Source organism: Nipponia nippon, unplaced genomic scaffold (assembly GCF_047370975.1).
Source record: "Nipponia nippon isolate SJK-2023a ecotype South Korea unplaced genomic scaffold, ASM4737097v1 scaffold_69, whole genome shotgun sequence".
Taxonomy (NCBI): Eukaryota; Metazoa; Chordata; class Aves; order Pelecaniformes; family Threskiornithidae; genus Nipponia; species Nipponia nippon.
In genome coordinates, this window is record NW_028262390.1 from 108,703 (window position 1) to 135,392 (window position 26,690).

The 26,690-nt window shown below is 52.5% G+C and overlaps 2 protein-coding genes across 2 annotated transcripts in view; one reads left to right on the forward strand and one right to left on the reverse strand.

Annotated features, from left to right (window-relative positions):
* Positions 1–1,783: 1,783 nt before the first annotated feature.
* Positions 1,784–26,690, reverse strand: part of LOC148051097 (olfactory receptor 14A16-like) — a 37,964-nt gene continuing 13,057 nt past the window's right edge. Inside the window, exon 2 of the mRNA XM_087738382.1 lies at positions 1,784–1,886. Coding sequence (XP_087594508.1) covers positions 1,784–1,886 — 103 coding nt within the window. The remainder of the gene's footprint in view (positions 1,887–26,690) is intronic.
* On the forward strand, positions 18,473–19,432 carry LOC148051098 (olfactory receptor 14A16-like). Its single transcript, XM_087738386.1, has one exon. The coding sequence runs from the start codon at positions 18,473–18,475 to the stop codon at positions 19,430–19,432; it is 960 nt and encodes a 319-aa protein (XP_087594512.1).

The window sequence follows — 26,690 nt, forward strand, 5'->3', positions numbered from 1 at the left end:
TTGTGTGCAATAAGTGTCAGTAGGAAACTGCTTCCCTTTTTCTTAATACTGGTGGTGGAGTTAGGCATCACAGAGCCCCGGGGGGGGATGGGGCTGACCCTGCAGGAAACGTCCCTTCTCAGGGCTGGCGTGTACGAACAGAGATGGAAATGGCCAGTTTGTGGCACTGTTCTGGGACAGTTTTCCCAGGGCAGCTTCCGCAGGGTGTCCAGGGAACATAGCACAGACCTGGCCCCTCTCTTCTGCACCTTCGGTGCCTTGCTTCCTTCACCATGATGTCTGACTGCACTGTGAGCACCCTGCTGGCTGCCCCCACCCTGCACGCTCACACAGCTTAGCTCTCCACTGGTGCTTTCCTCTCCTGGGCACTTCCCAGCCCAGCCCAGCCCCTCCTGACCTCTCCTCCCCTCCCCTGCCCTCTCCCCAGCCCAGCCCAGCAAAGCAGCCCAGCCTGGGCTGGCCCCACGGCAGTGCCCACCACAGGGTGCTGCAGAGCTCTGGGCACTCACCCCACAGCCCCAGTCCCTCTGAAGCGGACAGCAGCTGCTGGGGGGCAGAGGGGGGCGTTCAGGCTCCCAGTCAACCCCAAGGCTGGTGCTGGCCCCAAGGCCATGAGGAAACAGGTTAGGCGCTCTCTGGCTCTCCTGAATTCATATTGTACGTGACGCCCAACGTTGACTGAATTTTCCCCCTCCTCTGCTCCCACCAGCCCCACTGCCCAGGACGGCATGAGAGTCCTGGCGCTTCTCAGGCAGCTCCTGCATCTCTCCACTCTCCCTGCCCTCTGCCTGATGGGCTCCTACTGACTCCCATGGCAGAGTCCTTGTTTTGCATACCTCAGTTTAATCATAGAATCATAGGATCATTAAGGTGGGAAAGGACCCCAGAGATCATCGAGTCCAACCTCTTAACCTCACTGCCTGGTCCACCTCTAAGCCATGTCCCTAAGCACCACATCCACATGTTTTTTGAATACTTCCAGGGACTGTGATTGTACCACTTCCCTGGGCAGTCTTTTCCAATGCCTACCCACTCTCTCTGGGAAGATATTTTCTCCTAATATCTAATCTAAATCTCCCCTGGCACAACTTGAGCCCATTTCCTCTTATCCTATGACTTGTTACTTGGGAGAAGAGACCGAGCCCCATCTCAGTACAACCTCCTTTCAGGCAGTTGTAGAGAGCAATAAGGTCTCCCCTCAGCCTCCTCTTCTCCAAACTAAACAACCCCTACTCCCTCAGCTGCTCCTCGTAAGACTTGTGCTCTAGACACTTCAACAGCTTCACCAGCTTCATGTTTTGCTTTTGGGGGGGGTGTCAAATCTGAGGGCCTTTCACCTTCTGAGCCTCCATTCATTTCAACTCCAGGGCACGTGGTGGGTCCCCATCCTCTCCTCTCCTCACCCCTCCAAATTCATTTCCAGGGAGTCTGGTATATGCCATCAGTCCTGTCATACATGAAGAAACCTGAGGAGAGAATGGGAGCTCATGGACCATCTCCCCTGCGACTGGACACCAAGAAGAGAGCTTTTATATCCAGAACATTTGGTGCAGTGGAACGCAATAGTACCATGAGCTTAACTCCCAAAACGCTGAAAAGACAAGGAGATCTGACTCTTCAAAAAACCACTTCCCTGGACATTTTCTTGGCAGCAGCTTTGGAGGAAGACTCCAGCCTTCAGACACTGGACCTGGGAGATTCCGTTTTATTGAAGAGCTGCTATTGGGCATGCCACATCTGACACAGAAAGACTCTGGGAAATGTGATGAGAAGGGAAGGCAGGTTATTGCGAGTGAAACAGCATCCATTGGGCCAGATTCCATAGGACATCCCTGAGCTCCTGGTTCCTCATGCTGTAGATGAGCGGGTTCACTGCTGGAGGCACCACAGTGTACAGAACTGCCACCACCACAGCCAGGAATGGGGAGGAGGTGGCAGGGGGCTTCAGGTAGGCAAAAAATGAGGTGCTGATAAACAGGGAGACCATGGCCAGGTGAGGGAGGCACGTGGAAAAGGCTTTGTGCTGACCCTGCTCAGAGGGGATCCTCAGCACGGCCCTGAAGATCTGCACAAGGAAAACAAAACACCCAAATGCTAAACAGACACTGACCACAAGGACCCCAACCTCCCTGAGGTCGGCATCTGAGCAGGAGAGCTTGAGGATCTGGGGGATTTCACAGAAGAACTGGTCCACAGAATTGCCTTGGCAGAGGGATTCCCCTTGCTTCAGTCATGGTGTCTGTTACAAATAGGCACCTGCACTCCTTTCCTACAGTCCCGTGGTCATCCCCCTGTCACTCCAGAAATCCAGATGGGTTCTGCCCCTTTATAGCTTGATTAGGGTACACTGTGTACCGATGTCCACTAGAACCTTATACTCCTGCGGGTCACTGTCTCCCGCAGCATTCTGGAGAAGCTGGGTGCACACGGCTTGGATGGGTGCACTCTACGCTGGGATAAACACTGGCTGGACGGCCGAGCCCAGAGTGGTGGTAAATGGAGTTAATCCACTTGGTGGCCAGTCACGAGTGGTGTTCCCCAGGGCTCAGTACTGGGGCCGGTCCTGTTCAATATCTTCATTGATGATCTGGATGAGGGGATCGAGTGCACCCTCAGTACGTTTGCAGATGACACCAAGTTGGGTGGAAGTGTCGATCTGCTGGAGGGTAGGAAGGCCCTACAGAGGGACCTGGACAGGCTGGACCGATGGGCCGGGGCCAACTGTATGAGGTTCAACATGGCTAAGTACCAAGTCCTGCACTTCGGTCACAACAACCCCATGCAACGCTACAGGCTGGGGGAGGAGTGGCTGGAGAGCTGTGTGGCAGAAAAGGACCTGGGGGTGTTGGTTGACAGCTGCCTGAACATGAGCCAGCAGTGTGTCCAGGTGGCCAAGAGGGCCAATGGCATCCTGGCTTGTATCAGGAATAGTGTGACCAGCAGGACCAGGGAGGTGATAGTGCCCCTGTACTCGGCATTGGTGAGGCCGCACCTCGAGTACGGTGTTCACTTTTGGGCCCCTCGCTACAAGAAGGACATTGAGGTGCTGGAGCGTGTCCAGAGGAGGGCAACGAAGTTGGTGAAGGGTCTAGAGCACAAGTCTTACGAGGAGCGGCTGAGGGAGCCGGGGCTGTTTAGTCTGGAGAAGAGGAGGCTGAGGGGAGACCTTATTGCTCTCTACAACTACCTGAAAGGAGGTTGTAGCGAGGTGGGGGTCGGCCTCTTCTCCCTAGTAACGAGTGATAGGACGAGAGGAAACGGCCTCAAGCTGCGCCAGGGGAGGTTTAGGTTAGATATTAGGAAAAACTTCTTCACCGAGAGGGTGGTCAAGCATTGGAACAGGCTACCCAGGGAAGTGGTTGAGTCTCCATCCCTAGAGGTATTTAAAGACTAGATAGATGTGATGCTCGAGGACATGGTATAGATGGACTTGGCAGTGTTAGGTTAACGGTTGGACTCAGTGATCTTAAGGGTCTTTTCCAACCTTGACGATTCTATGATTCTATGATTCTATGTTTCTGCTGTGCAAGGCCATCGAATCCACACAGTCAAGTAAATCCGGTTGTCCCTTTCCTCCACCTGGCTCGAGGCAGGGCCCCCTCTAGTCTTGGTCATAGTATTCATAGAATCACAGAATGGTTTGGGTGGTGAGGGACCTTTAGTGGTCATCTAGCCCAACCCCTCTGCAATGAGCAGGGACATCTTCAACTAGATCAAGTTGCTCACAGCCCCATCCTGCCTGTCCTTGAATGTTACCAAGGATGGAGTATCTACCAGCACTCTGGGCAACCCATTTCAGTGTTTCACCACCCTCATTGTGAATTTTTTTTTCCTTTGTTCAGTCTAAATCTACCCTCCTTTACTTTAAAACCATTACCCCTTATCCTGTCTCCCTTCCCTCTGCCTCCTGGGTTCCCACTGACTCCCATGGCAGAGTCCTTGTTTGTGCCTACCTCAATTTAGTGTTTTGCTTTTGGGGGACTTCACCACTGAGGGTGTTTCACCTTCTGAGCCTCCATTCATTCCAACCCCAGGGCATGTGGTGAGTCCGCATCCTCTCCTCTCCTCACCCCTCCAAATTCATTTCCAGAGAGTCTGGTATATGCCATCACTCCTGTCATACATGAAGAAACCTGAGGACAGAATGGGGAGCTCACAGACCATCTGCCCTGACAGTGGACACCAAGAAGAGAGTTTTTAAACCCAGAGCATTTGGTCCAGTGGAACCCAATAGTGCCATGAACCTAACCCCAAAACACTGAGAACACAAGAAGAACAGACTCTTTAAAAGACTAATTCCTTGGACATTTTCTTGGCAGCAGCTTTGGAGAAAGAGCCCAGCCTTCAGTCTCTGGAACTGCGAGATTCTGTTTTATTGAAGAGCTGCAATTGGACAGGTCACATTTGACACTATGTTGCACAAGGGTGAGACACAACAGGATCAAGCCTCAAGAGAACCACTATTAAAAAAAAAAAAAAAAAAACCAAACAGAAAAATATCTAGATGTATGATTATCATGAGGGAAAACAGTAGTCTCCTGCTGTAAGAGAAACTCTGGGAAATGGGCAGAGAAGGGGAGGCAGGTTATGTTGGTAAAACAACGTCTGCTGGGCCAGTTTCCAGAGGGCATCCTTGAGCTCCTGGTTCCTCATGCTGTAGATGAGGGGGTTCACTGCTGGAGGCACCACTGAATACCGAAATGATACCACCAGATTTAGAACAGGGGAGGAGATGGAGGGGGGCTTCAGGTAGGCAGACACACCGGTGCTGACGAACAGGGAGACCACGACCAGGTGAGGGAGGTACGCGGAAAAGGCTCTGTGCCGTCCCTGCTCACAGGGGATCCTCAGCATGGCCCTGAAGACCTGCACATAGGACAGTGTGCAGGCACACAAGTGGAGACCGCAGTGCTCTGTGCCTTGTGTTCCTGGACTGCCCTACATCTGCTGGATTGACAGGGGACAGACCTTGCCACACTGCAGTGGTGGCAATCAGTTGCTTCTGTTAGGAAAATTTCCAACTGCCACGTGCACACTGAGGAGAGAGGCTAGGATGCAAAGTACAGAATTACAAGGGTCAATATTTTTTCCTGCACATGAGGTGTCCCAGCTAAACTGGGGCACTGTCGCAAAAGCAAGTTGGAACATTCGTCAGCTCAGGAGGAAAGGGACACAAGAGTAGAATTGCAAAAGGTTTATTGCATGATCGTGAGACCAGTTCTCCATAGGGAAGGAAGGTACCATTTTGGATTTTTCAAGAGTTCATATACGGCTTGAAAGGTGTATATACAGCTAAGCTTAATCATCCAATAGCACACACACACACTCTTTAGTCCTCTCCAATCACGTTCAGTTCCTTGCAAGTATTCTCAGTCATCCAGTGTTGTTCTGCATGTGCAGTCTGGTTGTTCAAACATGACCTTCTGAGGTCCAGATGTTCCCCTGCGTTTGCCAAACACAGGTTCCTTTTTATTCTCCTTCTCCTGAGGGCATCCTGCTCATGGCTCTTCTCAGGATTTTTACCTGGCTATCTGCGCTCAGCAGTTTACCCTTGCCTCACAGCTAAGATCCTTAAACTGCGCTGTGCCCAAGCTCCGAGATGTGGTACCTAAGAGCAGAGCCATGCGCAGTCAGCTGACAGACCCCTGAGCAGAGATTGTTCTTGAGCTATTTGGTGTAAGGTATGGGCATGTTCTTGAATGATATTTACACCGTACTCAATTGGTTTAGATTTGTTTGCTTAAGAACAAGCAGTACTTATTAAGTACAGAAGCTCTCAAGGCTTTCCATCTCATCCTCAGGGGATGGCCATGTTTCACCATTCACTATCCATGGATCCAAAAAACACTGGTTGAGGAAGCACATCGAGATGTGTGAGGGGAGGACCTCCCTGAGGCACCGCTTTGCTCTTTGCCTGCTTGTGCAAGGCTCGGGAGGAGTTCATTTGGTGACCCCATTTGTATTGCAGGCGGTTGGTCTACGCTGGGCAGGGAGTGAGACGGAACTGCTACCAGGAATGCCATGGGAGGGGAGCTTCGGTGTACTGGCTGTGGCTGGGATAGGGTTAATTTTCTTCATAGCAGCCCGTATGGTGTGTGCTTTGGATGGGGTGTCCAGCGCACATGGGCACAGACCAGAGCCTGCTCTGCTGGTCCTTCACGTCTCTCCCAGGAGGCCTGGCTGTGCAAGGAGACATTCTTGGGTGCCAAGGACTGAAGTCTCCCATGAGCGTCCATGACACTGCTGTGTGCCCCAAAGCTGCACACTCACACACTTGAGCTGTTCACAAGGGTTTTCCTCTCCTGGGCACTTCTCTGGGCATGTTCTCTAGAGCCACTTTGAAAGAAGACCTAAGCCTTCAGGCACTGCCCTCAGAAGATCCTTTTTCATAGAATCATAGAAGCGTTCAGGTTGGAAAGGACCTCTGAGATCGTCGAGTCCAACCTCTTAACCTAACTGCCTGGTCCACCTCTAAACCATGTCCTTAAGCACCATATCCATATCCACAGGTTTTCTGAATACTTCCAAGGACTGTGATTGTACCACTTCCCTGGGCAGTCTGTTCCAATGCCTAACCATTCTCTCCATGAAGAAATTTTTCCTAATAGCTAATCTGAAATGCTATTTTGGAGGCCAGCTCTGTCACAGAGGTGCCCATTGCCTGTCCCTGCCTGCGGTCACAGGACTGCCGCACCACAGGACTGTGACCAAGCTGCCAGAGCACTCCGACCGTGCAGCAACACAAGGGCTGAGAAGGAGAGTGTGGAAGTGGAAAGAGAGCAGCTTGGGAAAGACCAAGAACTGGTGCTCCCTGGCAGTGCTGCTGTGCCAGGGCTGTTTTTCCTCTCCACCTCTGCACCAAGGTACTCCACCTGCAGCTTTACAAAGGTCTGAGGGGAAGGATCTCAGATAAACAAGCTGCTGAAGGGTCCTTTATTTTGTTTAAACACACAGAGAGCACGGCTCCTCATTTACACAGTCTGGATCACAAAAAACAGGTGGATATTGAAACAGATGAAGACAAGCACTTTGTTTGTGGACAGCATTATTACAAGTAAGAAAAGCCAAAAACAAACTACCCAACAAAGTCTCAGCCTAGAATGAGTTACATTACAAGCGCAATGAGATTTGCAAAAGAAGATGGGCAGTTTCTTGCCGATTAACAGCATCCAGTCAAAAGTTTCTTCACAGAACCCTTCAGCTCCTTGTTCCTCATGCTGTAGATGAGGGGGTTCACTGCTGGAGGCACCACAGAGTACAGAACTGCCACCACCAGATTTAGAACTGGAGAGGAGATGGAGGAGGGCTTGAGGTAGGCAGACATGGCAGTGCTGACATACAGGGAGACCACGGCCAGGTGAGGGAGGCATGTGGAAAAGGCTTTGTGCCGTCCCTGCTCAGAGGGGATCCTCATCACGGCCCTGAAGATCTGCACATAGGAAACCACAAGGAAAACAAAACACCCAAATGCGAAACAGACACTCACCAGAATAAGCCCAACTTCCCTGAGGTAGGCATCTGAGCAGGAGAGCTTGAGGATCTGGGGAATTTCACAGAAGAACTGGTCCAGGGCATTGCCTTGGCAGAGGGGTAGGGAAAATGTATTAGATGTCTGCAGCACAGCATGGAGAAAGCCACTGCCCCAGGCAGCTGCTGCCATGTGGACACAAGCTCTGCTGCCCAGCAGGGTCCCGTAGTGCAGGGGTTTGCAGATGGCCACGTAGCGGTCATAGGCCATGACAGTGAGAAGAAAATACTCCCCTACAACCAAGAAGAGAAAGAAAAAGAGCTGTGCAGCACATCCCAGGCAGGAGATGGCCCTGGTGTCCCACAGGGCATTGGCCATGGTCTTTGGGACAGTGGTGGAGATTAAGCCCTGGTCAAGGAGGGAGAGGTTGAGGAGGAAGAAGTACATGGGGGTGTGGAGGCGGTGGTCGCAGGCTATGGCGGTGATGATGAGGCCGTTGCCCAGGAGGGCAGCCAGGTAGATGGCCAGGAAGAGCCAGAAGTGCAAGAGCTGCAGCCCCTGTGTGTCTGCCAATGCCAGTAGGAGGAACTGGGTGATGGAGCTGCTGTTGGACGTTTGTTCTCTGTGGGCATGGGGACCTGTCGAAGAAGGAAAACACAATGACAAGTTAGGGGAGACTTCTTAGAGGTAAAGCCCACGCCATTTCTCATCGCAATCCCCCTCCATGTGCTGAATGAGGAATGTGTCAGGAAATTTTTCAACGCTACCAACTGAATGACATGGTGCCTCACAGCTTAGGCACCAAGTTCCCATGAAGACACCTCCAGGGCAGGACCCTGAGCGCTGGTGTCAGAACAGAAGCTGACCTGCAGCCTCACCTCAACAGAGAGAGCAAAAGCACAATAGAAATGTGGGGAAACAGGGAAAAAAACTGCAATGCTCCAAAAAAAACCAAAGCAAGAAGAGAAAGGCAGATGGGAATGCTGTGGAGCCTTCTCCTTACCCTGTTTTGCTCTCCACCTCACTGACAGTGACACTGGAGGGCAGTTACTTTTGTCTGTGTTGTTCTGTGTTAACTGTAGGACACATGCACTTCTCCTCGACTGGAGGTCCAGCTGCCAAGGATGTGACTCATGCCCTGGATCCCATGGCCTTGGGGGAACAGGCTTTGCTGGGTGGGAGAGGAGACCAGGGGGGTTGCTCCAGAGAGGGTGTCTGCACTGCAGGGGGTGGCAGGGAGGTGCCCAAATCCCCCCTCCCATGGCATTTCTGGGAGCAGCTCCTGCTCACTCCCTGCCCAAGCCTCTGTTTCTGGTGCCAGAAGCTGTCCCTGCCAGGAGCTGGTTCTCTATCCCCAGGTCTCTTTCATGTAATAGCTCACAGACCCCATCCCACCCGCTGTGTGCTCAACTCTGACCCGCAGAGCCCTCCTGGCATCTCTGTGTCTGCAGCAGCTAAGGAGCAGCTCAGACAAGTGCTAATGAGAACTGGAGTCTGTGTGCCTTTTCCACAAGGGAGACAAATTCCCATCTCCCACTGCCCACCCAGGCGACCATGAGGAGAAAACTCAAAGCACAGACTCCTTCCCTTTCAGGTTTTCTCAGTGTTCTTCTTCAAAAGGACCCTCTGCAAATGTCCTGGGGGTGATCTGGAGCTGTGAGCAGCCCTCAGCCACACAGCAACCCTGTTGACAGCAGGAAGATCCTGACCTACCTTGCCAATGGCTGCTCCTTCCACCCACAGCTTCTCCCCACAGCACCATGGGCAGCTCCTTGGGCAGGCTGAGTGCTGACCCTGCCAGGCAGCAGAGTCCCTGCCCCAGCACACAGACCCTGGGGTGCAGGGACCCTGCTCTGAAGGACGGCCCTGGGCACCCCTGGCTGCACACCCACCTTCACACTCTGCAGTTGTCCCTGGCAGAAGGCAGCCATCATGCCCTGTCCCTCTGATGGTGCAGCAAGGAAGCCCTGCTCTGGAGCACAACCTTCTCCTCCATTCCTGCCATGCTGATGTGCCACTTCTAGGAGATCCCTCCAGGCTGTGCCCTGCAGCCAAAGACTTACTGTGTCAAGGGCTGTGAAGATTTCTCCTCCATCACTCTATGCAATTTCCCACTCCTGGCTGTCTTTACCCTCTCTCTGCCTCGCTCCTCTCCCCATCGGTGCTTGCAGGCAGTGCCCTCAGCCCTGCTGTGCTTTGCAGAGGAGCTGGTCCTGGGCAGAGCTGTCTCTCTGCAGGGCTGCCCACTTGCCAGGAGCTCCCTCCACCCCAGGAGCCCAGCCCAGCTCAGCAGCAGAGGCCCAGCCCAAGGCAGCACTTTCTCTGCCCCTCTGGGCTCCCTCCAGGTGTCCCTGGGCCTCCAGGGCTGACAGCTCCTGAAAGGCAGCAGGGTCCTGCATGGGGAACACAATTCAAAGCAGATGGAAGTAATCACCTCTCCAAACATGGGCAGACCAATTCCTGCAGTGGGAATTGCTCTACCGGAGTGCACGGGTCTATGGGAGGTGTCAATGTTCCCCTCTGGACACTTATATCCCTGTCCCATTGTCAGGCAGGAGAGGCTGGCAGTGACAGGCAGGGGATCATTTCCACCTGTGTGGGGCAGGGATTCAGGTCAGTGTGCTGGTTTTGGCTGGGGCTGAGTTAATTTTCTTCACAGTAGCTGGGATGGGGCAATGTTTTGGGTTTGTGCTGGCAACAGTGTTGATAATACAGGGATGTTTTTGTTACTGCTGAGCAGTGCTTCCACAGAGTCAAGGCCTTTTGTGCTTCTCACACCACCCCACCAGTCAGCGGGCTGGGGTTGCACAAGAATCTGGGAGGGGACACAGCCGGGACAGCTGACCCCAACTGGCCAAAGGGCTATGCCACACCATATGACGTCATGCTCAGTGTACAAAGCTGGGGGAAGAAGAATAATTGGGGGGATGTTTTGAGTTACAGCATATGTCTTCCCAAATAATGGTTACATGTGATGGAGCCCTGCTTTCCTGGAGATGGCTGAACACCTGCCTGCCAATGGGAAGTAGTGAATGAATTCCTTGCTTTGCTTTGCTTGCGTGCACAGCTCTTGCTTTCCCTATTCAACTGTCTTTATCTCAACCCAAGAGTTTTCTCAGTTTTGCTCTTCCGATTCTCTCCCCCATCCTGCTGGGGGGCAGTGAGCGAGCGGCTGTGTGGTGCTTAGTTGCTGCCTGGGGCTAAAGCATGACACTGAGTCAGTGCAGGCATCTCAGCTCTCAGCAGTAGCCCTGAAGCTGGAGGGGCATTCAGCTTGTCCCATGCACCCCACAGACCCACATGAGCTGGGATTCCTCTTGGCTCAGCTCAGAATGCACAAAATAGGTGTGAGCTCTTTGTTTAAGCTGCCACGCTGGTTAATGGAGATGGAGGCCAGGAGTGGATCGCTCAGGTGGAAACACCTGGTGCCATTTGAGGTGCCACAGATGGTCCAAGGCCTGTGCAGGTGACTGCAAGCTGTAATGGAACAATTGTGAGGGACAGGGTGGTGTCTGGGGGCATCATCTTGGAGGCCGTTGGGGAATTCCTTTGGCCAACTGAAATGACAGCAGATGCTGTCAAAGAATCCTGTCCGTGGTCAGTATGTTCAGGGCAGCCCACAGAGATATTCCTCTGACCAAACTGAGGCATCTGCCATAGCAAAGGCTAAGCCTCTCTCTTTCTCTTCTCCCTCAGCTGTATTTCCTAGATCTACACTGACTGTAATGTCTTGTGGTCTCCTTTCAGAGCTGCACAGCCCTGCTCTGCTTATCTCTGGCACTGGTGAGAGCAGGCTTTGCTCACTCTGCAGGCACCTCCTGTCAGCTACCTCAGCATCTCCATCTGCATCTCATATCATTATTTCCCATATGATCCATCTACCATACACTCCAAGCACATCTCTGCTATGCAGAAAAGCCATCGCGTATATGGGCTGTTGGGACCTCAGAGGGGCAGACTGTGGCCTGTGCTGGGGACCTTCAGGAGGGATCTCATGAGCAGGAGGACCGATAGGCAGCAGAGCTCAGCACAGCTGGTCTTTAAGGACAGCCTCCTGCAAGCACAGCCGTGGTCCATGCGGATATTCAGTGGACTCTCATAAGGGAGTTCAGTGGCACCAAGATGAGCTGTTACTGCTGAAGTTACAGTTAAAGAGGGAAAAAAACAGACTCTGTGGGGCCACTGCAGAATTTAGCAAGAGCAGGTGTAGACAGGTCTGAGATACAATATGTGGCCTTTGGCTCAGTCTTCGTCAGCAAGGTCTCCCAGGCCTTTTTGCCTTGAGGCAGAACCCATGGAGAACAACGAGCAGCGGGTGGGGATCAAGTCAGGGGTCACTTGAGCAAACTCAACTCTTTACCTGTCCATGGGACTGGAGGGACTCCATCCAAGGGTGCTGAGAGAGCAGGCAGAAAGTCACAGTGACACTGCTCTGTGTCACTTTGGGCAGGTCATCAGGGGAACTCCCCGAGGACTTGCAAAAAGCAAACATTGCATGCATCTTTCAAAAAGGCCCCAAGGATGAGCTGGGGAACTACAGGCTGTTCACCCTCCTTTGGTTGAGGCGTGTGTCCCAGAGCGTGTCCTCTTGGTTCCCATTTCTGGGTTTCTGAAAGAGAAGGTGACTGGATTTACTCAGGGAGATCATGCCTGACCATCTGTGCTGCTTTCTGAGATGAAAGGGTTGTATTTCTGGGTGAGGGGAGAGCAGTGGATGCCATTTACCTGGACTTAAGCAAGGTTTTTAACACTATGCCCCAGGATATGCTTTCATCTGTGTTATGATATTATGGTCTGTCTGGGTGGGTAAGTAGATGGATCAAAAACTGATTGCATGTTTGGGCTCGGAGGGCCACGGTAAATGGGTGATACTCTGCCTGAAGGCCTCTCACTGCAGAGTCCGGCAGGGGTCTGTCCTGCAACCTGCCCTCTTTCACATGGTTTTCCTGATCTGGAGGAGATGAAAGAATGCTTTCTCATAGAGTTTGCAGGTGACACCAAAGCGAGGGGAGTAGCTGAGACACTGGAGGGCATGGCTGCCATCCCAAAGGATACAGACAGGCAGGAGGAATGGACCAACAGGAGCCTCATGGTGTCCAGCAAGGACAGATCCAAAGGCCTGTCCTGGAGTGGACTAAGCCCCTGCAGTGGCATAGGCTCGGGGCTGCTGGCTGGGTTGCAGCTCTGTGTTAAATGCTCTGGTGGTCCCTGGGTTACATTAGGCCAAAGAAGAGCTATCGGCAAGGAAGGCCAAGAGCCTCCTGGGCTGTATGAGCAGGAGCACAGGCAGGGGAAGTGATTCTCCGCCTCTGCTCAGCACTTGTTAGGCCACATGCAGAATACTTTCTCAGGGTTTGACCCCACACAATGCAAGAGAGGCATTGCCTATGGTGATACAGGGATGTTTCAAGAAGACAGTCAGGCTCATCACTGGGGTGCAAGACAGGAGGACAAGAGGCAAGGGGCTGAGACAAGAGAGAGTCAGGTTAGCTATGGGGAGCAACTTTTGCAACAGGAGGACAGCCAAGCACTGGAAGTTGTTTCCCAGGCTGTGCTCTGGCTCCATCCCTGCAACTCTTCAACACCCAAATGGACCAAACCCCTTGGTAACCTGGTGTGACCCTGCTTGGAGCAGCAAGTTAGTCTAGACACCACCCAAATTCCCTTCCAGCCTGAACAATGCTGTTGTTCCTTCTCCTTCATGTTGTCAATGTTAAGGAATGCACTCAGGGTCTCCCTGACTGTGGAAGTCATTCCCATCCGGGACAGGGCTGCCTCACAGGTACCCCCAGACAGCCCTGATCCCATCCTTTGCTTCACCTTTCATGTCCTGGTTGCCTCTTGCCCTCCTCTCAAGGTCATCTTTTTTACCATCCTCATACTCCCTGTAAAGAACCGCCTACCCTGTTAGCCCTTTCTGCACTGGCTAGCCTCTTCTGGGTTTGTGTCCTCCTTTGTTGTTTCTGATGTGGGTTTTGTGATGCTTTCTGCCTTGGGCAGCCATTCCAGTAAACAAGTCCTGCTTTTTCTTTACCTGTAGTGTCCTGCAATGCCTCGTGCTGTTACCCTGGTAGAAGCACAAATGAGGATGAGCCATCTGCAAACATACCATAAATGCTGGCACAAGAGAGCTCCAGTCCAGAGGGACCCAGGCACACTTGGGGATGTGGCCAAAAAACCCCCAAAACCCTCCCGAAGATCAAGGAGAAGGGACAAGCTGTGCACCAGGGACAGAATAACCCTGCAGCAGTGTGGGCTGCAACCTGACTGGGTGAGGAGTGGCCCTGAGCAAAAGGGCCGGGGCATGACCATGGATGCCATACAAGCCAGTGGTCTCCCAGTTCTGGAGGAATGGGCAGAAGCTGGAGAGGATCGAGACAAGGGCAGCAGGGATGGTGTTAGGGGCCTAATTACATGAGCTGTGTGGAGACAGTGAGGGAACGGAGCCTCTTGAGCCTGCTGCTGAAGGGCGTCCTGAGGAAAACCCAACAGCATCCTACGTCTGCATGGAGAGATGATGGAAAAAACCTCTCTTGTGCTGTCAGAAATGGTATGGCATGGGCAACAGCCCCAAACTGCCTCTTGGGAGATTCACACAGGGCAACAGGAAAAGTAATAAAAAACCTAGGAGTGTGGTGCTGCACTGCAGCAGGACACCCAGAGTGCCTCTGTGATCCCCACCCTGGGAGGTTTTCAGGTCTCAGCTCCCAAAAGTGCCACCAGCCTGACCACGGGGTTGGTGGTAGTTACCCTTTGGGCAGGAGGCCAGGCTGGAGACCTCCAGCACTCCCTTTCCTACCCACACTTCCACCAGCAGCCTGTGCCTTGCAGTATGCCCTAGATGAAGGGATTCAGTTGAAGGTGAGGGTGTCTCTATCAGGCTCAGAGGAAGATTCAGAGAAGAAAGCAGCTCAAGCGATCTCTAGTCCACTGTGCAGCTCCCAGCAAGGCCAGCTCTGAGGTCAGACCAGGTTGCTCCCTAAATGTTGGTATTCATGAAAAGGCTCTAAAGAGGAGCCAGGCATCTAAGCCACGGTTAGAGAATCAGAGACAAGGCATTTGACCAGCTCCCTGAAGACAGGTATTGGGAGCACCTCCCCTTTTGGTCCTCCACTGGTTTTGGTTGGGATAGAGTTAATTTTAATCATAGCAGCTCGTATGGTTTTATGGTTTGGATTTGTGATGAAAACAGATTGATAACACAACGATGGTTTAGCGATTGCTGAACTGTGCTGACACTGGGTCAAGGCCTTGTCTGTTTCCCAGGCTGCCCTGCCAGTGAGTAGGCTGGGAGTGGGCAAGAAGTTGGGAGGGGACACAGCCAAGACAGCTGGGGGAATCTCAACTTAATTGCGGAAAGGAAGGTTCTCTGCTGCGGATTTCAGGCTTCAGAGATAGGATCTGAAGAGAAGAGCTTTGAACTAGCAAAACTTTTCCATCATTGTGCATGTGTTGCCTCACTTCCCCGCTTTCACTCATTGGCACCCAGAAGCATCACCTTCTTCAATTTGCTCTCCTCTTAAATATAGCCAAGTGATGAGAAGAAAAGAAGAAGAAGGAGAGAGGAGGTCTTTTTCAGTCCGTATACGGCTGAATTTCACAGGTGTAATTCAGGTTAATTTTGCTACAAACCTTGATTGTTTGAAAGCGTTCAAGGGACTCCCCTCCAGCTGCCCACCTTTGGCCCTGGCCTGGTGAGCACCTCCAGGGCCTGGTTCTACAAGCACTGCGGTGCCATGGCTGTGCTGGGCCTTTGTGTATCGGCCGGAGCCTGGCACTTGGAGGGACAGGGTGTTGTGCCATTGTGCATCCATAATGGCTCAAGCTGGGAAGTGCGTCTGCGAGTCAGACCCAATGAGGTCCATGGCCAGGCACGGCTGTGCCCATGGCTGTGGCTGGAGACCAGTATGCCCACAGCGTAGCTCAGGTCAGACTGACACTGGATTTCACATCCCTGATCCACTTTTCCCTGTTTGCAAGTACCAGATCCAGGTGAGCATCACCTCTGTTGGCCCATCTGGCAGCTGGGCTAAGAAGCTGGCCCCAGGAACCAGAAGAAACCTCTGGGACTGTTTGCACGCTGCAGTTTCGCCTTCTCGTGAGCGTCAGGGTGATTAGAGTCCCCAGGGGTGATGTGGGGTCAATGGACTTCCTCCCATTGCTTAAGTAAGACTTTGTCCTATTCCTCACCTGCTTCCAGCTATTTAGCTTCTACCACAATGTCTCCCTAACTGGTCTCTCCTGTGACCCCCACCCACAAGAGCTCACCCAATCTGCTGCCCATCCCATAGGGGACCTCCATCCATCCAGGCAGCTCCCTCCCACTGAGGGCATCCCCCTCCTGATCTTCCCCACCTCTCTCCTCTGAACAGCCTCTATCCATGCATCACAGAACCTTAAGGTTTCTGACCTGCCCCACCACACCTCAGCAGGTATTTACATCAATGTCACAGCTCTGTGACAGCACACAGGGCTCCAGCTCCTCCTGTCTGTGCCCCAGGCTGAGGCCATTGGTGCGCATTTGGGCTGCAGCCCCTCAGCTTGGTGCCACCAGGGCCAACCTCAGACTTGTCACAGATCTTGCGCCCAAGATCCTGTGCAAGCAAAGACTTTGCTTCAGAGCAGAGGCATGCAGATGGCAATGTGAGGATGAAATGAGGGGCCCACAAGGTGAGCAAACCCTGTGCTCCCCAATGCCAGAGAGAAACAGGTTTGGACTGTGCGGCCCTGACAGGAGAGGGCTTTGCTGTCTGCAATGTCACCGCAGCCCAGAGAGGCTGTGGTGGAGGTGAAGCTGATCGCCAAGAAGGGCAGATTGCTGCTGAAAATATCCTTGACTGTGGACATCCTGTTATCCAGGCACGGTGTGAAAATCATTCACCTGTTCCTTGATTGTACCATCAAGGAGGTGAACAAAGGATGGGGGTAAGAAGCATCAGCAGCATTTGAAAGTGTTGGCACATGAGTGGAGACCCTGCTGTGGTGTGCCTCGTACTCATGCACTGCCCCATGCATCTAACGGCTAGACGTGGGACAGGCACTGCTTCCCTGCAGTGGTGGCATTCAGTAGCTTGCTCCTAAGCCCCAAATCTGTCTGAGATGCCATTAGAGGTGTCTGTTAGTGACCAGCTCTGAACGGGGATTGCTGTCCGATAGGTCCTAAGATGCCCTCGTCAGATGCCCTTGTGCTGGGCAGCTTTGGCATCTGAGCTAGCACCACAGGCCGGTATTTGGCCATTAAAGTGAGCAGCTGCCCTGTCCCTGTCTGGGTGACTGGTCTCATACCCGAACAAAAGAAGGCGATTCTTAGACCTAACTCTGACAGAAATGACACAGCTGGAAAGGAGTGTCTCTCCCCAGCTGAGAGGGGGAACATGAGTGATTCCTTCAGCCTGTTTCACAGCAGGTTCCCCTGGAGCCCCAGGGACACCTGGAGGGAGCCCAGAGGGGCAGGGAAAGTGCTGCCTTGGGCTGGGCCTCTGCTGCTGAGCTGGGCTGGGCTCCTGGGCTGGAGGGAGCTCCTGGCAAGTGGGCAGCCCTACAGAGAGACAGCTCTGCCCAGGAGCAGCTCCTCTGCAAAGCACAGCAGGGCTGAAGGCACTGCCTGGGGGCACCGAGGGGTGAGGAGCCAGGCAGAGAGAGGGTAAAGGCAGACGTGAGTGGGAAGGTGCACAGAGCTCACTGGAGCAGAAATCTCCACAGCCCTTGACACGGTAAGGCTCTGGTTGCAGGGCAATGCACTTGAGTATCCTGGAGGGATCTCCTAGAGCTGGCACATCCCATGGTTGGTGCAGTGGAGAGGGGTGTCCTCCAGAGCAGTGATTCTGTGCTGGGGCAGGGACCCTGCCGCCTGCCAGGGTCAGCTCTCAGCCTGCCCAGGGAGCTCCCCACAGCAATCTAGGGAGAAGCTGTGGGTGGAAGCAGCAACCCTCGGCAGGTTCTGCTGTTGAGAGGGTGCTGCATGGGCCAGGGCTGCTCACAGCTCCAGATCATCCCCAGGATATTTGCAGAGGGTCCTTTTGAAGAAGAACATTGAGGCAGCATTTACCTGAAGGAGAAGGTGGCTGGGTGGGCAGTGGGAGATGGGAATTTCCTTCTGCCTTGTGGAAAAGGCATGGAGACCCCAGTTCTCATTAGCACTTGTCTGAGCTGCTCCTCAGCCCCTGCAGGCACAGAAATATCTTCAGGCAGTGCCCTGCTGCCAGGAGCGGTCTGCAGGGCAGAGCTGAGCACACAGTGGGGGGGACTGGCTGTTTGAGCAGGGACAGGGAGGAGATGTGGGGACAGAGAACCAGCCCCTGGCAGGGACAGCTCCAGGCACCAGAGACGTGGGCAGGGAGTGAAAGGGATCTGCTCCCAAAACTGCCATGGGAAGGTGGGGATTCAGGCACCTCTCTGCCATCCCCTGCACTGCAGATGCCTTCCCTGGAGCAACTCCCTGGTCTCCTCTCCCACCCAGAAGAGCCTCTGTCCCTATGGCCCCAGGGTCCAGGGCAGGAGTTACCTCCTCCACAGCTGGACCTCCCGAAAAGAAGCACATGGGTCCTACAATTAATATTGATGTGTGCTTGTGTCTGTGAGGTGGAGAGCACAGCTGGGTATGGAGAAGGCTTCCCTGCATGCCTCTCTGCCTTCCTCTCCTTGCTTCATTCTTTGGGTTTTTTTTTGAGCGTAGCAGTATCCTTCCTTGATTCCCTCCCTGTCAGTGATGCTCTTGTTCTCTGGGGTTGAGGTGGAGCTGCAGGTCAGCTTCTCTTCTAACTATGACTGGGGGGTCCTTCAATGGAGGTGTCTTCATGGGAACTAGGTGTCCAAGCTGTATTTACAACTGTGAGGCGCCATATCATTCAATTGACAGGGTTGGGGACTGAGCTGACTCAGTACTCATTCAGCTCAGGGAGGGGGATTTCAATGAGAAATGGCATGGGATTTTCGAGAGAAGATTCTCCTAACCTGTCGCTGTCTATTCCTTTTTGGACAGTGCCCAGTGCCCAGAGGAAGCAAATGTCCAATGGCAGCTCCATCACCCAGTTCCTCCTCCTGGCGTTTGCAGACACGCGGGAGCTGCAGCTCTTGCACTTCTGGCTCTTCCTGGCCATCTACCTGGCTGCCCTCCTGGGCAACGGCCTCATCATCACCGCCATAGCCTGGGACCACTGCCTCCACACCCCCATGTACTTCTTCCTCCTCAACCTCTCCCTCCTTGACCTGGGATCTATCTCCACTACTCTCCCCAAAGCCATGGCCAATTCCCTGTGGGACACCAGGGCCATCTCCTTCTTGGGATGTGCTGCACAGGTCTTTTTCTTTCTCTTCTTCATTGGAGGAGAGTATTTTCTTCTCACTGTCATGGCCTATGACCGCTACGTGGCCATCTGCAAACCCCTGCACTACGGGACCCTGCTGGGCAGCAGAGCTTGTGTCCACATGGCAGCAGCTGCCTGGGGCACTGGGTTTCTCTATGCTCTGTTGCACACTGCCAATACATTCTCACTGCCCCTCTGCCAAGGCAATGTCCTGGACCAGTTCTTCTGTGAAATTCCCCAGATCCTCAAGCTCTCCTGCTCAGATGCCTACCTCAGGGAAGTTGGGCTTATTCTGGTGAGTGTCTGTTTCGCATTTGGGTGTTTTGTTTTCCTTGTGGTGTCCTATGTGCAGATCTTCAGGGCCGTGATGAGGATCCCCTCTGAGCAGGGACGGCACAAAGCCTTTCTAACGTGCCTCCCTCACCTGGCTGTGGTCTCCCTGTTTCTCAGCACTGGGATATTTGCCCACCTGAAGCCCCCCTCCATCTCCTCCCCATCCCTGGATCTGGTGGTGACAGTGCTGTACTCGGTGGTGCCTCCAGCAGTGAACCCCCTCATCTACAGCATGAGGAACCAGGAGCTCAAAGATGTCTTGAGAAAAGTGATTTCAAGGGCTTTTTTCTGGAGGCATAAACTTCCCTTCTGTCTCCACAAATAACTCCCATGGTAAACCATTCCAGGCCTTTCCTTTGTGAGGTTTTCTATTATCATTAGCATCACTATATTTGTCATTATCATTATCTTTTTCATTGTCATTATCATCATTATCGTTATCACTATCATTATTGCTTCTTTGAGCTTTCTCTGTCTTGCCTGTAGCATGTATTTATGTATGGCTACCACTGGGTCAGTGCTGAATCTCTCATAGCAGCTCTTTAATAAATGGCTTCTCCCCAGTGCAGTGCCTGAAGCCTCGACTTCTCTTCCAAAGCTGTTGCCAAGAGTGGTCATGAGCAACTGCACCCCAAAAGCGCCTGTTGCTCCCTGGACTCAGGAGCAAAGAGCTCAATGTCATGTTGCGACCTGTTAGAGAGCAAGGTTTGGATTCAAGTTTCTAGTTACAGTGGAGATGGTGAATGGTCACCGAGGTACATATGCAGGGCTGTCCCACGTGGGGGACACATCCCAGGGCTTCCAGATATGGCAGGCGATGTCCTTAAGGGTGGGAGTCTGGAGTTGCGTGGGGAGCCTGGGGCATCTCCATGGACAGCGTGTGCTTGGGGTGGGCAGTGACATGAGCCCCACAAAGTGAGAGGTCCCCCACAATGGAGTCGCCCAAAGGGCAAGTGCTAAACCCAGGGATCTGTAGGGGAACGAGGACTCTGCAGTCCCAGGGGAGGCAGTGGGCACCAAGCAGGTACAAAAAAGGAAGACTGGAGAGTGATTCTTGTCACCCTCGGGCCCTAATGAACACACCTACTGTCCTTGGAAAAGCACCACAGTCCCTTCAAGCACCTGCCACATCCAGAGACCCCCAGGGAGGCAGATTAGCGGTAGCAATCCCCATCCAGGTCAAGGCCCTGCAGGGAGCATGGGGAGGGGGCCAGGAAACGTCCAGCTGCATCAGAGGAGAGGTGGGGAAAATTCGGGTGGCAGCTGATGTGGGCTGGAAATTGCCTGGGGGAGACAAATTCTGGCATTGCGCTCATCAGCAGGAGTGCCCAGACTGTGGTTACCCTAAAGCATGCTCACGGTGCAGAGCCAGAAGTCCTTTCTGTCCTGGTGCTCCATGAGGTCTGGGAAGTGGATGAAGCAGGATTGGAATCCCTCACTCCCCACCCCTTAGTGCCATGGTTCCTCCTGAAGCATGGCATTGAAAGGGAGGCTGGGAACCTTTATCGGGGCTTGCACTGAAGGAAGCATGACCCTGTGAGTCTGCTGTTGTCCCTCAGTCCCTGTGCCCAGCACATGCCCTTGAGACAGTCTCCCCCAGCGCATATGCTGGCCCCAAAGTCACCCCCAGTCCTGACCCTTTGTGTTTTCCAGCCCTGGCCGTTCACCATGGTCCAGGTGTGGGCTGATCATTTAAATGTGACCGGCTCCGCCTACACTGGGACAACATCCAGCCCTTCCCCAGCTCACACATGCCCAGACCCCGGCAGACCCCTGTCTATGAACCCCTGCACAGGACACAGCCAAGTCTGGGCAGGGACGAGTGCTGGGGAGGGCTGCCAAAGCAGGAGGGCTGCAGAGGGATGTGGCACTGAGGTCTATTGGGCAGACCATACCAGGGGGATGTTTGCCCACCCCTGAATGCACCCTGCCCCATTGATGCCTGCACAGCTGGGCTGTGTGGCAGCAGAGCTGCTGCGCTGGTGCAGGGATGGGAATGAGAACAAGAGCCATGATGCTCCAGGAAGCTCCCACACTGCCAGGACCCCAAATGACCCTCACAATGACCCTCAAACAGGCAGGGCTGTCACCCCAGTCATAGTACTGGAGGGGGAGGGTGAGCTCTAACAGCTCCTGCTCTGCCAGCAGACTCTCCGAAGCCAGAGCAGCTCCCCACAGTCAGGAGAGCACTCACTGCTGCTCGCAGGCTTGGGGGTGCCTTGGGGGTGCAGCCCCTGGCACCGCTTCCAGGAGGCCCAAGACACGGAGGCAAGCATCAGTTCCCTGCACCACAGCCCCTGGTGCCTCTTTCCCTGTGTCACCATCCTCTCTCAGGAGCACCACTGGGTGCATTACTCCCTGCCTTGGTTGAAGAGGAGCTGCTGGAGGTCGTCTCTGATGTCCTCCATGGCCCCTTGCTCTGCCCCAGCACCAGCTCCCATTCACTACCACAGTCCTTCTGTAGGGCATGTCTCTGCTTGGATCTGGCCAACCCAGCCTGCCTGCATGGTTCCAGAGGGTCCTAGTGAGGCTGTGCTTGGAGAGGAGGTTGTGATTCTCCTTGGTCTGAGTACGTGTGATGATCTGGCTGGAGATCATGAAGGGAAGGAAGGGACAAGAGACCATAAAGACAAGCAGCAGTAAGGGGAATTTCTTATCAGGTTACATGAAGAAAAAAAAAATACATCTATATACTCATACACACACATATAGAGAGAGTTTTTTAAACATCTATACACACATATATCACCACGATAGTTGATAAAGAGTGGATCAGGGGCACAGAGGTTTTCAAAACTCAGCTGGAGAAAGCACTGACCTCCCTGATCTAACCATAAACTTCTCCCTGCTCAGAGCAGACCTTCAGTTGTCCCTTCCGACTCAAATCCTGAAGGAAGAAGGCGCTGGACATGGACTCAGGGGTAGGGGACACTGCTGCATGTTGAGGCATTGCTGCCATTTATAATCACTGTTTCACTCTGTCCTCAGGGTTACAAGGTGAGGGAGATCATCCTCAGGAGGAGGCTCTGCTCCAAGGGACACCAGGAGTCCCGTTGGTGTGAGGATACTACAGAAAAGTTCTCAGAAACCCTGCCAGGCATTACAGACCCAGAGAATCACAGAATAGTTGGGGTTGGAAAGGATCTCTGGAGGTCACCTAGTCCAACAGCCTTGCTCAAAGCAGGGTCAGCTAGGGCAGGTTGCCAAAAGCCATTGGGTCCAGCTGGGTTGTGAATATTTCCAAGGATGGAGACTCTCTGGGAAACCTGATCCAGTGTTTGACCTCCCTCACATTTAACAAGTGTTGTCTTGTGTTCAGATGGAATTTCATGGGGTTTCATCTTTTTTTCTGTCACTGGGTACCACTGAGAAGAGTCTGGATCCCTCTTCTTCACTCCCTTCCATCAGGTTTTTTTACACTTTAATGAGACCCCCCCCCCCCCGAGCCTTCTCTTCTCTAGGCTGAACAGTCCCAGCTCTCTCAGCCTCTCTTCATGTGAAAGATGCTCTGGTCCTCAGTCATCTTCACGGCCCAAAGCCAGACTTGTTTCTGCAAGTTCTCAATTTCATTGCACTGAGGAGCCCAGGACTGGACCCAGCACTCCAGGTATTGCCTCACCAGTGCTGAGGAGAGGGGGAGGGATCACCTGCCTCTGCCTGCTGCCCTTCCTAATGCAGCCAAGGATGCTGATTGCCTTCTATACACATTGCTGGCACATTGCTGGCTGATGTCGCACTTCTTGTCCACCAGGACCTGCAGGTCCTATTCTGTAAAGGACCTTGCTCTTCCCTTTGTGGAACTTCATGAGGACCTCCTCTGAACCACTTCTCCAGCCTGTTGAGGTCCCTCGGAATCCCAGTGCAACCCTCTGGTTTATCAGCCACTCCTCCCAGTATCCTGTCATCTGTTAACTCCCTGAGGGTGCCCTCGGTCTCATCCTCCAGACCAGTAAGAGATGAAACAGTATTGGCCCTAATATTGGACCCTGGGGAACACCATGAGGGACTTGCCTCCCGCTGGAGTTTGTGTTGCTGGTCACAAGAGCCGTGAGCCCAGCAAGTCAGGCAGTTTGCCATTCCCCTCACTTTCCACTTCTCTAGTCCATTCTTGGTCTAGGAGGGTGTTATGGGAGCCTGGCTGAGCAGCTCCACAGCTCGTCCTGCTCGTCCTCCTTGAAGACAGGAGTGACATACGCTTTCTTCCAGTCCTCACAAGTCTCACCCAAAAGCCATGGGACCTTTCAAAGGTGACCAAGAGTGGCTTCACAATGACATTGGCCAGGTCCCTCAGCCCTCACGAGCACATCTTGTCAGCTCCCATTGCCTTGTTTATATCTGGTTTGTCTAAAGGTTCCCTAACCTGATCCTCCTCCACCAGACTTGCCCTCTGGTCTCAGGAGCCTGGGATTCCTGAAGGCCGGTCTCACCAAGAAGGCACTGGGTGCCTTGGCCCTTTCTGCATCCTCTGTCACTACAGCCCCAGCCCCATTTAGCAGCAGGCCCGTGTTTTTTCCCAGCCTTCCTTTTGCTGCTGATGTCACTGTAGAAGCTGCTCTTGTTCTTCAAATTCCTCCACAGGTGCAACTTCAGGTGGGCTTTGGCTTTCCAAGCCCATTCTCTGCATTCTTGGGAAGTTATCATTGATGGTCTCCAGAAACTGCCTGGATTGCATGCGTCCTGCCCTGTTGTCCTTCCAGCAAATATCAGGGTGGTTCATGTCCTCATGAGGACCAGGGCCTGTGAATGTGAGGTTTCTGCCTGTTGCCTGAAGAAGGCCTCCTCTGGTGCTTCCTGCTCAGGTGCTCTGTACCAGGCACAACATCAGCGATGCTGGTCTGCCTGCTAATCCTGACCCATCCCAAGGCAGAGCTCCATGCATTCCTGCTGACCTCTCAGGTAAAGGGCAGCTCCCTCTCCTTTCCTTCCCAAAAAGCTTGGATCCTGCCTGCATGTGCTTGAGGTCTTTGTCCCCTTGGCCATGGCAGCTGTCTGTGCTACTGGCATCTACGAGGAGACAGGTTGCTCTCATGACACTGGGGCCTTATTGTCTCCTTGCAGCCCCTGGGAAGGCCAGCCACTGCCATATTCTTGTCCTTCACTAAGCATTGCACATCCCACATCACCCTGCCCCAGGAAGAGCCCTGAGCTCTGTGAGGGACAGGATCTCCCTTCCCACAGGCTGGAGGTCAGCACTTGGCCTTTCTGCTGCATCAAGTCAACCAAGGCTTGACTCACATCAGAGCCACCTGCACAGTGCCTTTGCCTACCTGTAATCACAGCCTCCAGTTATCTGCTCTGACAAGTCCATGAGGAGGCTTTGTCAGTAATGGCCCTCAGTGGGGCCCATTAATGCTTCAAGACACCTTGGGTTTTGCTTCTGACTTTGGCTTCTTGAGAGATTACTTCTGTCTCCTCTCAGTATCAGAAGTTCGTGGACGCAGAGCACCAAATACACCATGGGGCTCATTAAAATGAAGAAAGGCCTAAGGAGTCATGTCTCTTCCATCATCTTCATCAAGTCTTGTCCAGCTAATTAGAGGGTTTTCAGGAGTGGAGCTAAAGAGAAAGATTTCAATGACAACTTTGAAGACGTGATAGCAGCATTCTCCAGTTGATTATGATCCAGGGTCTCCTAAGGAGGTCTCGACCAGGAGGAAAAGCAGTCCCTTGAGGTCCAGCTCTGTATGGGCATCTGTGCTCCTCATCTCCCCAACCCCACCATTTCTCTCCTTCACCGCCTGGGACTTAGGTCACTTTTCCTTACATCAGACTTCTCCAGAAGAGAACTGGCTGCAAAGAGGCACAGAAGGGTTTTTCCTAATTGTCAAAAAAACCCAAGCAACCAAAAGTACGACATGATAAACAATAAAACACACCTTCACTCTATGGTAAGTCCAAGCTGCCTCCAAAGAGGTTCGCTTTTCACAAGGGGTAACCAGACAAGAGATGTTTTAGAGAGACAGGAAATGATAAATAGAATTATAATTCAAGAGCTAGCCATAGAGACAGCTAGGCCGACTACTGAAAGAAAAGTTCAAAGTAGCAACTGGATGGGTGAGAGGTATCTGAATGGTCACAGAGGCAGAGGAAGGGGAATCTGGAGAACAATGGAAAGTGCATAAGTCCAGTTAGTCTGCTGGAAAGGTGACTTCAGACATGATCACTTTAGTCAGGACAGGTGGAAATACCTGAAACATTAGGGAGATGAAATGCACCATATAATACAGACAGTAGTAGCAAGGCAAGTTGTCCTGGTTTCAGCTGGGACAGAGTTAATTTTCTTCTTAGTAGCTGGTATAGTGCTGCGTTTTGGATTTAGGATGAGAATAATGTTGATAACACACTGATGTTTTAGTTGTTGCTAAGTAGTGCTTACACCAGTCAAGGACTTTTCAGCTTCCCATGCTCTGCGTGGCGTACAAGAAGCTGGGAGGGGGCACAGCCAGAGGGGCTGACCCAGATTGGCCCCAGGGCTATTCCACACCGTATGACGTCATGCTCAGTATATAACTGGGGCGAGTTGGCTGGGGGGGAAAGGATTGCTGCTCGGGAACAGGCTGGGCATCAGTCAGGGGGTGGTGAGCAATTGTGTCGTGTATCACTTGCTTTGTACATTATTATTGTATTATATTATTATTATTATTATTACTACTACTACTACTATCATTCTATTTTATTTTACTTCAATTATTAAACTGTTCTTATCTCAGCCCAGGAGCTGTCTGACTTTCACCCTTCCAATTCTCTCCCCCACCCCACTGGGGGGGAGTGAGGGAGCGGCTGTGTGGTTCATAGTTGCTGGCTGGGGTTAAACCACAACAGTCCTTTTTGGCGCCCAACGTGGGGCAAAGGGTTTGAGATAATAACAGATTAATCAGAGTGTATTAAGGAATTTGTATCTGTTAACAGTTGCTGGTCATAATATTGATTCATCTGCTCTCGGTATTAGTCTACCTGATCTGCACCATGCTCTTGTTTTTGCAGTACATGTTAAAGATTGGTGTTGGGTGTTGCAGTTTTCTGTGCTCTGCCGTGATTAGTGATGTTTTGCCTGGGAGATTTGTTATTAAAACACTGACCTTGAGCGCTATCTGGTATTTGGGTTCTGTACTGAAGCCATTACTGTACTTCGGGTACCACCTCATGGAGACAATTAGCAATTATACCTCTTCCTCTGAGAGGCTTTTTATGGAGGAAATACAGAATAGCACCTTCACTGCCGCCTTCTATAATGTTTCCTCCGTCATTACAACAACTTTTTTGTATCTTGAACATCCTTGGGTAGTTAAGATACATCTATTGGTATTTCTTGGGTATATTGTTTTGGTTTTGTCTAGAGTTAATATGCATTTTAAGAATATCATCCAGAGATCTGCCCCAAGGCTGGATAATTATGAGTGGCAGGGTGTGTGGGAGAGTATGGGCAAATGCCTAGGACGGTGGGCCCCTCCAGTGTTTTGGAGTTTCACCCCTGAACAAGTGCAGAATCCTGAAAAATTAGTAGAACATTTGGAAAAAGTATGCTGTCGTCCTGACAATTCTAGGGAGACACAAATCACTGCAATGTGCTGGGGCCTGGCCCA

Coding starts and splice junctions, on each gene's coding strand:
- LOC148051098 (XM_087738386.1), top strand. CDS start 18,473: ATGTCCAATGGCAGCTCCATCACCCAGTTCCTCCTCCTGGCGTTTGCA.